The following is a 14,971-nucleotide window of genomic DNA, read 5'->3' on the forward strand; positions in this document are numbered from 1 at the left end:
CCCCTTGCTGTGCGTTGTGTGTTCGCTCTCATACGAGCCTCGACAAGGTATACAAAAAAAAGGGGGTAAAACGCTGAGAAGGGAGATTTTAGAAAAAGTTACAAAAGTTAAATATGCAGTTGATATTTTATTCTCATGTCAAGATTTTAAGACGACACTGCATTCAATTTTTCGTAAGTTATGTAAGAAATGTTTTGTTTTCTATCTGCACTTGTTCTACATGGTCAGAAGTTATGGCCATAAAGTGCTACAACTAAGTTGCATTTTTTTGTTTTAGTCAAGCTATTGTTGCTATTTCAACACAATCCAATAAATTGAATGATGTCTGAAATGTTTATGTGACAATTCCAAACCCAGAGCCCCAAAAAACCTTGACATTCATAGCAAGGTGTTAGTTTTGAGTCTGACGATGTCAACAACAAAATACAAAGGTTAGAATGATCCAAGACAGGTTATTGTTGCATGAAACACTCACGGTAATAATCTTTATCATTAAAAAAATCTTTATAGGCTTGGAAAGACACAAAAAGTCGATATAAATTGGACTGCCCCATGAATTTTAATGAATTGACAATAAATGTTCCCAGTTTAAACTCAATGGATGCAAGCATAAGTGCAAGTTGTCTCAGACTATTTTGCCAAAGTTTGTAAAGTGTGGCCTTTTAAAAGCACTTGATTCTTCTCATAAATAAGACTTCTTTGTTCTTTGTCTCACACAAGAGTAACTATCATGTGTATCCTTCATGTTTTGGGAAAAAGTTAATTTAACAAGGCATCTGGCCACCATTAAAAACCAATGCAATGTTCTTTTTCCTTGAACATTAAACAAAAACAAAGTGCTTTTGAGGTTAGAGTGGTGTGGAAGAACATTAGATGTGATGAAATAGTTGCTGAAATATTTTTTGAGGGCAGTTTTCTGGGAAGACATGCAAGCAAAGAGGTTTGTAGATGCAGCATATCTTTAAAGAATGAACATTCCAGAAGGGCATATCATAGCTGACCATGTTGTGATGTGCTAATAAGGTATGTCCAAAAATGAATAATTACAGTAGCAGTGATATGAAAAAAAAGTTTGGCAAAGTTATGACTTTAAGAAAACTATGGGATATTTTTACTTGGAGAGAAAAAAAAAATGTGCAGTACCGAGCCTGTGGAGAGACGTTCTGTGTACAACCCACAGGGTGTCTCCTTCTTCTTCATTTTCATAGCCACATAGGTGCTCTTCCTCAAAAGTGCATGCTGTAAATAACATATTATCAAACCAATAAAACAAATTCAAATGGATATATAATTCGCAATGAGATGGAATGTTATGATAATGTCATAAAGCCTTTTAAAAGTACATTTGCGAATTGCAATGATAACAATTAAAACAAATATTATTAATAATAACTAGAATTGTGAGCAGTACAGTTGGCTTCCAAGCATTCAGAACCTGCCACCTATATGGAGCCACATTCTTATGTTTTGTGGGAAAAAGAAGCCCAAATCTGTTGTCAGCAGGACAAAAAAGTACGTAAAGCATGTTACTTTTTTGTGGCACATTCAGCATCAGCACGCCAAACTACATATAGTAAGATACTTCTTTCAAATGTCAGTGTTCTGTGATTACATAAAATATTTGACCAATCCAGAGTTTTTAGAACAGAAGTTTCAAACTCACACTTCAATACTGCCTCAGGGTGTTAAGCTGTCCACCAAATTTCATGTCGATCGGTTTAGTAATCCTTGAGAAGAAGATAGTTTTTATGTTTTGGACAAAATCCAAAACCACAGGACTAATTTAAAAAACAAAACAAAATCTGCTCCAAGGGCATGATATAGACTTGCGCAGATTGGCATAGCCAGCTGTAACAGTTTTTAAAATGTCGTGACACAAAAATTGGCGGAAGTAGAATAATAATCCTAAACAAGAAAAATAGGCTTCCCACCTGTTTGCTTGGAGGTCTAATTTAATAAATGTTTCAAGTTCCATGATTTTAATGGACTTTTTGTTTCCAGGCCTTTTGAGTACAAATGTATATACATATACATATACATATACAATATACATATATATGTGTGTGTATATATATATATATATATATATATATATATATATATATATATATATATATATATATATATATATATATATATACACACACACACACTCATGCAGAGTCTTTCACCGCACCTGTGCTCCTATATCTAGAGCACTGTGTCCTGTATCGTGTACGTGTACCAATCAACTAGTCTAAATCAGGTCAGTCTAAAAAATAAACTCCACTTTATTAAAGTCAAACATACCAGATGTCCGTCCAATAAACTATACAGACTGGAATAATCATATCACCTTAGCAAATGCCAGTTACTTAATCACCATCCATTTGCATGTCAATCTATGTTTGGTTTGCACAGGTGATCTTTTAACTCAGCAATGCACATGTACTCATCATTCATTTTACAGATCAGGAAATCTGAATGATAGCAATGTCCAGAGGTTTGTCTCATAAAAAGAAAACACTGGAATATGAACACTTTACTTACAAAGACAAAAATGAAATTTTGAATCTGCTATGATTCCTATTTTGGCCAAATTAAATGGTCAGAAAGCACAAAATTAGTGCATTGTCATGGAGGAACTATAACGGGGAGATTGCTTTATCCAGCAGTTCCACCAATGCACTGCTTCTGTGGTTGTCACAAAAGGAGTGTTCCTTAAGGCCAAAAAAACTGTCCAGAATATGCAGTTTCAGCACACCTGTAGCAAGTCTGAGGAGATAGCTCATTCAGGAATCAAAGTAAAAGATTTTTTAATGTCAACAATTTTCTGGAAGAAATGGTGTATTATTTCAAAAAAGTGCAAGGATGCCAACATTTTTGGCCACGACAGTAATCAAGATGCTTTCTGATGATCTCACTCAGCTCCCATGACTACTCAGGCCAAACATGTGATGTGTCAGGTATGAGCTCATAGTCAGGTGAAGTTTAACAAATGTCCATGAAACTCACTTCCCCAAGGAGGACAGAATGTAATGACAATCTGCATTCCTTACATCACTAGCAGCGAAGTCACGCAAAAGCCAGTTTTTACTCGCCCTCTTTTACCGGTTTCAACTGGATAAAGTGGAGACTATAAACACAGACAAAACATTTACTTGTAACACAAGTGAACAAAGACAATATCTGTAGCACAGGCCAATACATCAAACTATTTTAAATTTAAGGAACATTCCTAAATTAAATGTTAAAGAAAACACAATGTACACTACAGTATGTTTCACCCTTGTAGCTCACTGCACATGTAAAGGTTGACCACCTGAGCTGTTTAAAATACCATCAATCAGCTTATTCTAGTGATCAAGGTTACCTATTGAGAGTGGTGGAAAGCCCTTGGGCTCGTGACAAATTGGGTAAAAGTAGGACAGTGAGGGGCCATTTTATAACCGGTGTGATGCTTTACTTGTACACGAGAATGACAAAGTGCCATCAATACAATATACTCTGGAGGATACAAAAGATACTTTGATGGAAATCCATTTGTATATCCATCAAGCAACTCCATGTTATAATGTTGACAATCATGATTAAATATTATAAACTTACCAATGCAGTGCTCATCAGAAAGCTTAATCTGGCCAATGGAGATGGAAGAAAATCCTGATCCGAGAGAGGCTTCAAAAATGATCTGTGGGACAATCGGCACCCATGGTAGAGGGGAATAGGTAAAAACAAGAAACAAAATCCAGATCTGTTGGAGTAAATGGTATCGGAGCAGTGTAATAATTCTAATCCATTGATCAATTGATAACCTCCACATTTTGTTGGGGATACTCTTAAAATAATGACAGATCGCTGGGAAATTGTGGAGAGGTGGCGTCAATATTTGGCAACCTCAGTGTAAATTGATGTCACGATGTGCAAAGCTTTCTGGGTATTTCCAAGATGGCGGTGAACATTGTCATGTGGCGTGGAACAGCATCTGGTGAACGAAAATATCAAAGCAACTGATATTTACTGAAGATTAGCTGTACAGTTTGGTGATTGATGCATCTCTCAAGTAGAGTGGGGCAAAAGGTGTAAAAGAGGGTGTGAATCAGCACACCTTAATCTTGAATAAAGAAGTGGAGATTAAGCTTGAAAAAAATGCAGGAGGCACGTACAGGCACAAACACACAATGGTCATGGAGTTGTGAGTGATCTTCAGCATTCCCATACACAATAAATACAACCAACCCCTGTCACTCAATGAGTTGAACAGCTAATTCCAGTGATTCACTACATTACAATACATGAAATTACATTATAACAAGTCTGAAGACGACGATGGTTCACGAGCGGTATTTGACGATGTAGATTGTTTCAGAAGTCAAGGACGAGACAATGTGATAATGTTTGACCAAGTTATAAAAATGATCAACATGATGTGGTACGAGTGACAGGTTATTAGCTGCAAAATGTCAAAAACCCGGTTTCGTTCAACAACTTTAAAAATTTGACCTTTGCATAACCTTTAAAGGTCACAAAACAATGTTGTGGACATTAAAATAAGGAAACAGAATACGTGCTATAGCTTATTGGAGTTAGTTCGTCAAAGAAGGTCAAAAACCCGGTTCGATTCCCACAACTTTGAAAATTTGACCTTTGTGAACTTTAAAGGTCAAAGGTCAAGGATTATGACCTTTGGTGCAAAACTTCCTCTGGAACATTCCAGGAACAATATAACGTCATATAGGCTATATGGCATTTCACACTCCTCGGATTATCTATACTTTGATGAAATCAGCGTAAAAACAAAGTTGAAGGGGGCGCCACGGGCAAGGTGTTCGAGATAGAGAAAAATGGTTTCAAGACTTTAGGTGGGGAATGACCTCAAGATTATGTATAAAAAATATTGGCATCCTCGCTCTCAAAGTTTGGGCGGTCGTCTGATTTTTATGTCAAAATTCGAAATTTTCTAAGTTCATGACTTTGTGACCTTGACCTTGGGACTAAAATGAAAAAAATCGAGCTCCGTGGGGCTATGCAGGTGCCATTGGGCTAACCAAATACCAAAACCCCTGCCAGATTCGACAAATCCCTCGGAGAAGATGGATTTTTATGTCAAAATCGCAATTTTCTAAGTTCGTGACCTTGTGACCTTGACCTTGGGACGAAAATGAAAAATCGAGCTCCATGGGGCTATGCAGGTGCCATTGGGCTAACCAAATACCAAAACCCCTGCCAGATTCGACAAACCCCCTAGGAGAAGATGCAAATTGAAATTGGCTACCCCCGAAAAGCACAATTCGCAATTTTCTAAGTTCGTGACCTTGTGGCCTTGACCTTGGGACGAAAATGAAAAATCGAGCTCTGTGGGGCTATGCAGGTGCCATTGGGCTAACCAAATACCAAAACCCCTGCCAGATTCGACAAACCCATCGGAGAAGAATTTTTTAATGTCAAAATCGCAATTTTCTAAGTTCGTGACCTTGTGACCTTGACCTTGGGATGAAATTGAAAAATCGAGCTCCATGGGGCTATGCAGGTGCCATTGGGTTAACCAAATACCGAAACCCCTGTCAGATTCGACAAACCCCCGAGGAAAAGATCCAAATTGAAATCAGCTACCCCTAAAAACAAATGTTTTTTTGGGCGTGGCTCCGCCCATAATGGGCGGACCACGCCCATTTTCAGGAAAACACAACTAGATCATGATATAAACCTCCCACCCAAATTTCATCAGGATCGGATCAAAACCCACGGAGCTATGCTCGAGACAGACAGACAGACAGACAGACAGACACACAACAGTAACGAATATAGTGGTAACTTATATTTTTCGTGAAAATATTTTTTCGTGAGCTAATTATATTTTTCGTCAAAAGATTTTTTCGTGAACCAATTGGATGTGAGTTTTGGAAGTGTGGAAACAACAATTGATTCTCACTTGAAATTAAATAAGGATAGTCGAAGGTGGGTACCAAACGATCTCATGTTTGATAAAATGGCAAATTGTGCATGGCAATAAGGTTTTGGAACCTAAACAGTTTCAATCATGTGGAATTTATTGGAAAACCATCAATGCAAATCGCGAAGTACTGCACAGTGACTTGTTATGCAATGATGTGAGAGGCAAGCAATAGGCAGACGATGGATATGTATGCATATGTGGCAAGTTCAAGGTGACGGAAAGCGGGTTGGTAGGAATCGAAAGGGGTGTTTATTTCATTCTTTACCAAATGCAGTAAAAACAAATGCAATAATTTGAGAGATTGTCCAGCGACACAAAATATACCAGAATGCTGAGATAGCCGTTAATTGACGAGTCATGTTAAGGAGGTTCCAAGTTAGACAATTTCAAATTTGGTGGTTGTGGTGACACGATATTAAATATGCAATGATCGATGTAAGAATGCCCTTTTGCTTTTATGAGTACAGAGAGTTGTAATTCAGAAGGGGATGGGGGGAGAGTAAATATGGAACAGAGTTGGGAGGGGGACGTTGAGACTTTCGAGGGGGAGGAGGGTAACTTGCGAGTGGAATGGAAGCGAAACATTGCGATTGTAAAATTGATCGTATGTTCCAGTCAATGCAGGTTTTGACGATACTAAAATGGGTCTGGGGCTTTTCAGAAACAAAACGGGCCAAACCCATGAAATGCGGGTCACTTGCCATCGAGGTGTATGCTGTCTCGTGGTGTGAGTTCAACATGCAATAATGCTTGCCGAGCGCAGATAAATGTGACCACTACTATTCTTGCAGGGATGGGTTAGGAAGTTCTAAATGGGGATTTCTGATTCAACATTGCTCCACATGTCAGTCGAATCCACAGCTTTCCTTCCAACTGAAGCAAAGTTAAGTTCCCCTCTTTGAAGAGGCAGACATGTCCACTGCTGGGACAGTGGACCTCATACTGCAGGGTAAGGAGTTCAATCGTGCAATCTGAGCTATGATGTTCGCGTATGTGGCGTTAGAACATCTGCGCTTTGAGGCATTTCTCTCCTGGCTCCAATTCCACAATGAGAGCCTTCCAGGTGAGTTGTGGAAACACCTCATAACAACAATAGAACTTCTTCGGATGGATGTCACACTAAATACAGCTCTAAATGAGTTTGAATCCCTCATCACAAAGTACTACCAGCCCAAGATGTGACTCTTTAGAAGAGAAGCCAGCAGAGTATCACCCATCTTCCACTTCTGGGACATGTTCCTCAATGCTTGTGAACTCATACTACACAATGTCCGGGTAGAGAGGGAGGGAAATTGGCAGCTCCATCTCCACTGCATGTCCTCCATGATTCCCTACTATGCCATTCAAAATAAAGTAAATTATATGAGATGGAAGGACCCCAATGTACATTCACGACATGCTATGACTTCCTGATGACGTATCAAAAGCTTTCCAGAAGGGTGAGTTTGTAGTCAGTCAAACCAGTGGCAGCTTCAATAGAATCTGAAGTGATATGGTTAATGAGAGATCCATCAAATAAATTAAAGATCCTGGTGGTGTGAAGAACGTCACAAGAAGACAGCCGGTACACATCTGTTGGAGCTTGACTTGACATGTCACTGGTGAATTAATAGGTGAGCTGAAGAAGAGGATCAGATACAAAGACAGAGCTGATGGTAAGCACACAGAACAGGAGAAGGCTGCTCTGACCTGAGATTAGCATGATGTTAGAACTCTGGTTCAGCACACCTCAAGCAACATGGTAAACACATTCCAAGTTAATGAAGATACTCTAGAAGTCTTTATCAACATTGGAACGGGCATGCATGCCAGCAATGCTGCGCAGCAATCGCTGCTGGGGTGTGTCAGACAAGGCTAGAGCAAAGCGGACAAGTTCATCGAGTCATCAGTGTCCATTCATGCCAACATTCACTTCCGTGATAATATCAAGAAACCTTACCTGAAAACCTTTGCAGGTTTGAAGAAAAAAGTTAAAGTCAAAGCAAAAAAAATCAAGTTGATGAAAACAAATCCGGAACTGATCTTCCACTGTGCTATCGCCATTTCCCGATTCTGAGATGATCTTTATTTCTGTCATGAGCCACCAAATGGTGGCTTGCGGCTCGCAGTGTTCCACAACGATGGCCTCATGTGGAAAGCCACCAAGGCTGACTTGGCACATGTCCTGGAGGCAGGTAGCATCTCACCACCATCATAGCCACCTTGCTGTAGTGAGACCACGGTCTACATCGTCGATACTATAGTGCTCTTGCACAAGACCCAAGCCAACATATACAGATGCTTCAATGATCTTGTAGTAGTGATCCTCTGCAATATCATCAGACATGTCTTCTGCATCATGCTCATCTTAGACCAGTATGTAGATATGAACGATGTCAAAAACTATGAAAGGAGGAGATGGGGGACTCCAAAGTGGAAATATAAAGTGATTGGAAGTGCAACAATACCCAACTGGAAGGACTAGCTTGATGTGGATGAAAACAAAACTGATGTCAGCCTATTTCTATCAGAGTACATTGAGACCCATGCTCAGAATCTCTTCCAAGAAAGGCAATGCATCTTCCTGACTGGTGGACATGAGGATGGCACGATTACAAAAATAGTCACACCATCATCAACTGATGTAATGCCCAATGAAGCAACTGCCGAATCATTTTCATGGCACCTCATGTCAACTCAGAATTTTTTCACAAGTCAATTGAAGGCACACTTAACATTGCCAGCACAGACACTGATGTGTTGGTGATGGTAATCCATCATCTGCACCATCTGGCCAACTTTTCAGAAACATGATGGAAAACAGGGATGAGTACAAGTAAGGAGAACACGAACAGATTCATCTCTGTTAATGACATCTACAACCATCTCGACCCCCACCTTCCTACTATTCTCCCAGCATCACATGCTCTTACAGGCTGCGACTCCACCTCTGCATTTTTCTACAAAGGGAAAAAGAGTGTTATGCAATGTGTAGGGAAGAAGGGGGTGAAATATTTCAAAAAGTTGAGCTCAATGGCTAATGGAGATGAAACTGAGACCATCAACGCAGCTCGATTTCCTGACACACTCCTCTATGATCCTTCAGAGTACCACAATCTTTACACAGTGATCTCAACCAACTACGCACAAAACTTGCAAGCAACAACGACTTGCCTATGACCAAGCTTCCACTGAGTGAGCCAGTCTTCCTACAGCATGTGCGTCGAGCGATGTGGTAAACCAAACTGTGGGTGATAGCAAGAGATCCGTGTGTGAATATCGGTTCTCCTCGAAACAATGGATGGAAGTACAGTGAAAATGGCATTGAACCATCAGATGGCAGAAAATGGCAATCTTGTATGAAGAACTGACTTCATCAGAACTCATTGATGGCTTCATGTGACTGCAAGGGAATAACGTTGTGCCAATGAATGCCCTTGTTATCAAGCAGGGCTCACCTGCATCGGACTCTGCAAATGTGAAGGAGACAATGACAAGTGCTATAATGTCAAAACTTTCGTCATGGATGATTCTGATGAAGAAACGTAGAGTTATGATTTGGGGTATGAAATGGGTGCCCATGTGATACATATTTGTAGTTCTCAGAGTTTTGAGTATGCTTGAAAAATTTGTGAAAGATTTCTTCACTGTTATCAGTCAAATGGATGTTTAACTGCAAACTTAAGAGTTATGATATCTTTTTCACATTTGGAATCCCAAACAATTTGTCCCAACATTCATAGAAGAGAGTATTTCGGTAATAAAACCATTTGTATGATTGCCAATGATTGTATGCAGGCGATGTCGAGATTGCTTGGATTACTTGCCTCTTACTATATATGGTAATCAATTTTCAAACAAAAAAAACATCACGAAAAATAAACCTGACCTTGACCTTGTCACATGACCTTGACCTCTGACAGTCAGGAAAGTACTCCCAATGACTGGTCATCATAAAAACTATTGGAACCCACAGTAAGATCATAAAAATCAGTCAAAATTGACAGCTGAGATATGACAACACAATTTCCATAAACAGCACTCTTTCGTGGTTGATCATCATGGAGACGCCATTTTGAAAAGGGTTGCCCAAAACCGAGAAGGCCTTACAAGATACCTGAAACTATATACAGTGAGATCCCGACATTCACGGGGGATACGTTCCTAAAAAATGACGCAAATGTCGAATCTGCGAATGTCGGGGCATTGTTTCAATGAGAAAAGGGGGGGTTAGGTTCCTGGCGGGTTGTGATTCATAAGGGGAAATTTAAAATTTTACGAACACGAATGCACATGATTGCAGTTTCATTAAAAGTGCTTAAAATACAAAAAAAAAACAAAAAACAACCAGGTACGGTTTCCAATTTTTATTTGATACGACATAACTTTTGATGTGATGTTGATGATGATGATGATTATGAGTTCAAATCCAGTGAACTCGGTGAACTCCTTTGAAGAGGGCGCAGGTGAGGATGCTCATGAGTCATGCACCGAATTGGATGCAGGTGAGGGTGCTGAAGAGGATGCAGGTGAGGGCACAGATGGTGTTGAGGTGGAGGGGTCGGGGCAAAAAAATGGGTGATTGAGAGCTGTATTGCTGAGTGCTTCAGGTTTCTGTGCAGCTCTTTGTACAGCAGAAAAACATCATCCAACCCCCTCTTGAACTGGAGGTACCACTCCATCACTTGGTCAGCATCTTGCAACTTGTCAGCGACTGCCCTCATATCCTGCAGCACCTCACCCAGGAACTTGACGGGAGGGTTGGACCTCACCACCTCTTCCTCGTCTTTGCCACCCTCCTCCTCAGAAACCTCGATGATACCTCCAACTTCTCCTTATGCGTGCGGCTGGAGGTGTTTATGTGTGGCTGGTGGAAGATTGTTTTGGAACTGTGCTATGCGCACGGCTGGTGGGAGTGAATTTTATGAACATTTTATGAATCGTGAATATGCGGGTTCCACGAATGGCGAATCCGCGAATGTCTGGGTTTCACGGTACTCTACTTTCCTATAATTGACATCCGAAAATGTTAATTTTTCATGAAACATATCTACGTAAAACATATTTTTGGGATTCTCCCACGCCTCTATTACTTCTCTGGCAGCAGCACATCACGTGTTCTTAATCACGATCTATTCTTCCTCTTCTTCTTCACAAGGCAGATTTTGCAAACATGTTCCCTACCAAAGTGCATAGTCTGTCATCTATCCTCCAGTTCCTACAGCACGACCTTTCTCCATGCCTTCAACAATTATAATTACTTCCACCCATCCCATGATCTTTATATTAGGATATTAAAAAAGTGAATCTTGAGAAGTCCGGCTTGCAGAGGTTATCTGCGCACAACAATCAAATCTGCTTCAGGTACTTTTAGTGCTAAACCCCTCCGTGTCAGTTCCCTCCCCACATCTCCTACAAACCCTCATCCTTCCAACACCACCCCCCTATGTGCCCCCCCATCCACTTCATGTCTCCAGTTTCTGCATCCCCCCACACCCCACCATCTCCAAGCTTCCCCCTCGTCCTGCTGCTTATTGGCTTCTCCCTTGTCCCACCCCTCCCATCTTCCCCTCATCCTGCCCCCTCCCATTACCCCTCTCATCCCTCCACCTTGTCCCGTCCCTCCCATCTTCCCCAATCTCCCCCTCATCATACCCCTCCCATATTCCCTCCATTCCCAACCCTCCCATCCCCCCCACCATTCCCCCTCCCCCGAGCCTCCCACGTGTCCTGCACCTTCCCAACGCCTCCTCTCTTGTTCCTCACTGTGTGGACTTTTCGACAAGAGAGAACATATTGAGATTTCTGACTCGTCTAGACATTTTAAAGAACAATTTTCAAACAGGCTTTTCTGAAAGATTAGAATGTGCTGAATCCATTTCCGGAACATGACAAGCTGAATTCGGCCTTCGTTTCCCATGACAACCAGAAAACAAACATGGCCACCATGTCGACGGAAAAACAAAGGTTTAATTCCAAAAAAAAAATACTGTATTTACTGCTAGTACTGTATTTTAAGAAAAGTCTAACTGCAAGAACTCAAGTAAACAAACTTTTTGATTAAAAACCCCAAAAACATCAAAGCAATATAATAAGTTCATACTTAGTCACTATAGTTCGATATAATGCAAAAATTTGACCCGAAGATCACCTAAATGCAACACTAGTGGAAACACCACTAACACCCTGTTTCATGTGTGATTTCTGCTGCAGATTGCTGAAACCTCAGACATTGATATGACCTCATAATGGCAGCTGTATGTAGCCTTCAAAGGGAAAGGCCAATGACCTTGGAACTATGTGTTCTCTGTCAAAAAAACACAAAAGATAAACTGTTCAAATGTACTGAAAAGGGGAAATCCAAGCAGCAGCGCATGCGAGAACTCCACTCAGAGATCCAGAAACAGAAGTGCAATTGAAAGGCTCAATGTCACTTTTGCTTCAGAACCAGATCATGAAATCCTCGCCCATAGATCTTGTTATGCAACGTTTACAAGCAAAGTCTGCATTTCAAGGCTTGAGAAGTCACACGAGAGTTCACCAAGCACGACGAGTTCAAATGACCAGGCTGCAGGTCCAAGCAGACCCTCCACACTGCCGCAAAACAATGTACTTGCTGTCAACTGGTCAACATGCATGTTTTGCCAAGGCACAAATGCTAAATAAAAACTTAAATCTGTTATAACGTTCAACGTGAGCAATGGTATTTTGGAGGCTTCCAGGTATGATCCAGTTTCGTGTCCACTTTTCGGGTGTAAACGATCTCATTGCAGCCGAGGGCGAATATCATAACTCATGATGCCACAAGTTTCGGAGGAAGACATCAAAAACAGAGAAGTGTGCTGAGGAAACTGGCGTCGCCATGATATGACTTCCTGATGAGCTGAAGGAAACTGCAAAGAAAACTCAAGTACTTGAACTTTCAGAGGTGTAGAACCGATATTGTGACTTGGCAAAATTGTAGAGGTTGAAATACCCAATCTTTCATCGGCAGAAGAAGTACATTCAAAATCAAACTTAAGTCACGGATCAGTGACATCTACGACTGTATCTTTTGGCACTTTTGTCTTATGCACTGATTGCTGAAACACCCTGTCCCCCAAGCCTACAGGCCACATACCTCGGCAAGAAGGTATCACTCATCATTGATGGTTAAGCTCATGTGACATCCAAAGGCAAACCCCAGAAAGGCAGTACATTCAGTGATCTTGCATGATGCATTCGTCATATCCATTCTTCAAAGTGGAACTTGTTTCAGCCGCATTAACGTCATATTTGACAGGTATTACAAGACGTCAATCAAGAGCAGTATCAGGAAAAGACGAGAGAAGAGAGCAGTGCCTCTGAGAAGAATGATGGAGAACAGGGACGTTTCTCTGCCATCAAAATGGGAGAATTTCCTCGCTCTCTCAGAAAACAAGATGACCTGGCAAAATTATTGTCTCAGCAGTTGATCTACCAAGCACCTGGAAACAAGACCATTGTAGCCTTGGGTGGATTCAGCAGTCAAGAACTGGTAGAATCTTCCAGTTCTGACGTTGACACAAGACCTAGAAGCCCGTCATAACGAGGCTGACACAGGCTTAATGCACTGTGTGAAGAGCCAAGCATCCAGAATTGTGGTTGCTGCGAGGGACACTGATGTCTTGGTACTTCTTCTAGCTCATTTCAGCAAGGTGTCATGCCCCGAGGTTTGGATGAAAGCTGGGATAGCTAAGAACAGAAAATACATCCCAATCCACACCTTTTTTTGTATGCAATGTTGAGGCTCGTATGAGAGCTAACACACAGAATGTACAACAAGGGGAGCAGGAGACAAGAGGGGCAGGAGAGGGAAGGACAAAACTGTAGAGAACAGAGACATGAGGAGATCTGTGGAAGGGAGAGGGATGGGGCAGGGTATATGGGGTAAACAATATGGACACCACAGGGACTTTCAGGTCCTTACATTACAGGGACTTTCAGGAAGGAAAGCAGGGAATTTGAATGAGGTGGATTTTGGGTGGATTAATGGGGGAAGAAAAGATCGTGGTTTTGGATGAGGGAAGACAAGAGATGGTGGTGAACAGATGTTTTGAAGATCTGGGGGGGAAGAGTGGGATTGAAGAGGATGTGGGAGTTTGTTCCAAAGACAGGAAAAAAGAGAAATTAAAGAGTGAAGGTGAGCAGTGATTCTTGATTTTGGTAGTTTAACCAGAAGGGGGTTTTTATCAGACCTTGAGTGCCCTGAGGAAATATAGGGGGGACATATAACAGACAGAGCAGGGGGGCAAGGCCGGAGAGGAGACGGTAGAAGATAGAAAGACCACCGACCTGCCTGCGGTGAGAGAGTGAGAAGCCCAAAGACTCAGCCTCATTGCGGGAGATACCAATGATCCCAAATGCCTTGGTTTCCACAGCGTGAAGCCAAGAAAGGTGAGAGGCAGGTGCACCAGCCCAGAGTGGAGAACAGTACTCCATCAGGCTGTGGACAAAAGCTTTGTACGTGGTCAGGAGCTCAGATGTGCCAAGGAAGGACCTTGCATGATGGAGGATGCCCAGTTGGCAATTGGCTTTGGTGGCCAGCTTGGAAATGTGGCTTTCCCAGGAAAGATCATGGTAGATAGTGAGACCTAGAAGCTTGAATGAAAGGACTTCTTCAATAGGTCCTTTCAGAGAGACATAGTGAAAGTATGAGAGATTTTCCAGCATTGAAAGCATGTTCTATGTGTTGGACCAGCTTATGATTTTATCCAGATCTGCAGAGTGAAGAGGCTACTGCTTGCCGATCTGAGGGATGACAGAAGGTACGGCAGAGGGTGGAGCCATCAGCAAAGAGCTAAAGAGGATGTTCCAGAGAGTCGGAAAGATCATTGATGAAAACCAGAAAAAGAACAGGGCCCAGAACGCTACCTTGAGGAACTCCAGCCTGCACAGGAAGAGGGGATGAGAGAACTCCATTAAGGGCCACACATTGGCTGCGACAGGAGAGGAAGTCTATGAGCCATGAGTGGAGATGGCCTTGGATACCATAGGAAGAGAGTTTGGTGAGCAGGGCAGGGTGCCAGACTGTATCGA

At 41.6% G+C, this 14,971-nt stretch overlaps 1 protein-coding gene across 3 annotated transcripts in view; it reads right to left on the reverse strand.

The window, feature by feature from the left end:
* LOC147016752 (thyroid hormone-induced protein B-like) overlaps positions 1–14,971 on the reverse strand; it is a 94,850-nt gene that overhangs the window by 39,923 nt on the left and 39,956 nt on the right. For all 3 annotated transcript variants that reach the window (XM_085845712.1, XM_085845713.1, XM_085845711.1), the window contains exons 4-5: positions 3,589–3,670; positions 1,144–1,239 (exon numbers count right to left, since the gene is read on the reverse strand). In XM_085845712.1, coding sequence (XP_085701838.1) covers positions 1,144–1,239; positions 3,589–3,670 — 178 coding nt within the window. The remainder of the gene's footprint in view (positions 1–1,143; positions 1,240–3,588; positions 3,671–14,971) is intronic.

The sequence above is a fragment of the Eptatretus burgeri genome, chromosome 11 (genome assembly GCF_056783735.1).
Source record: "Eptatretus burgeri isolate ZD-2024b chromosome 11, Ebu_testis_v1, whole genome shotgun sequence".
Lineage (NCBI taxonomy): Eukaryota > Metazoa > Chordata > Myxini > Myxiniformes > Myxinidae > Eptatretus > Eptatretus burgeri.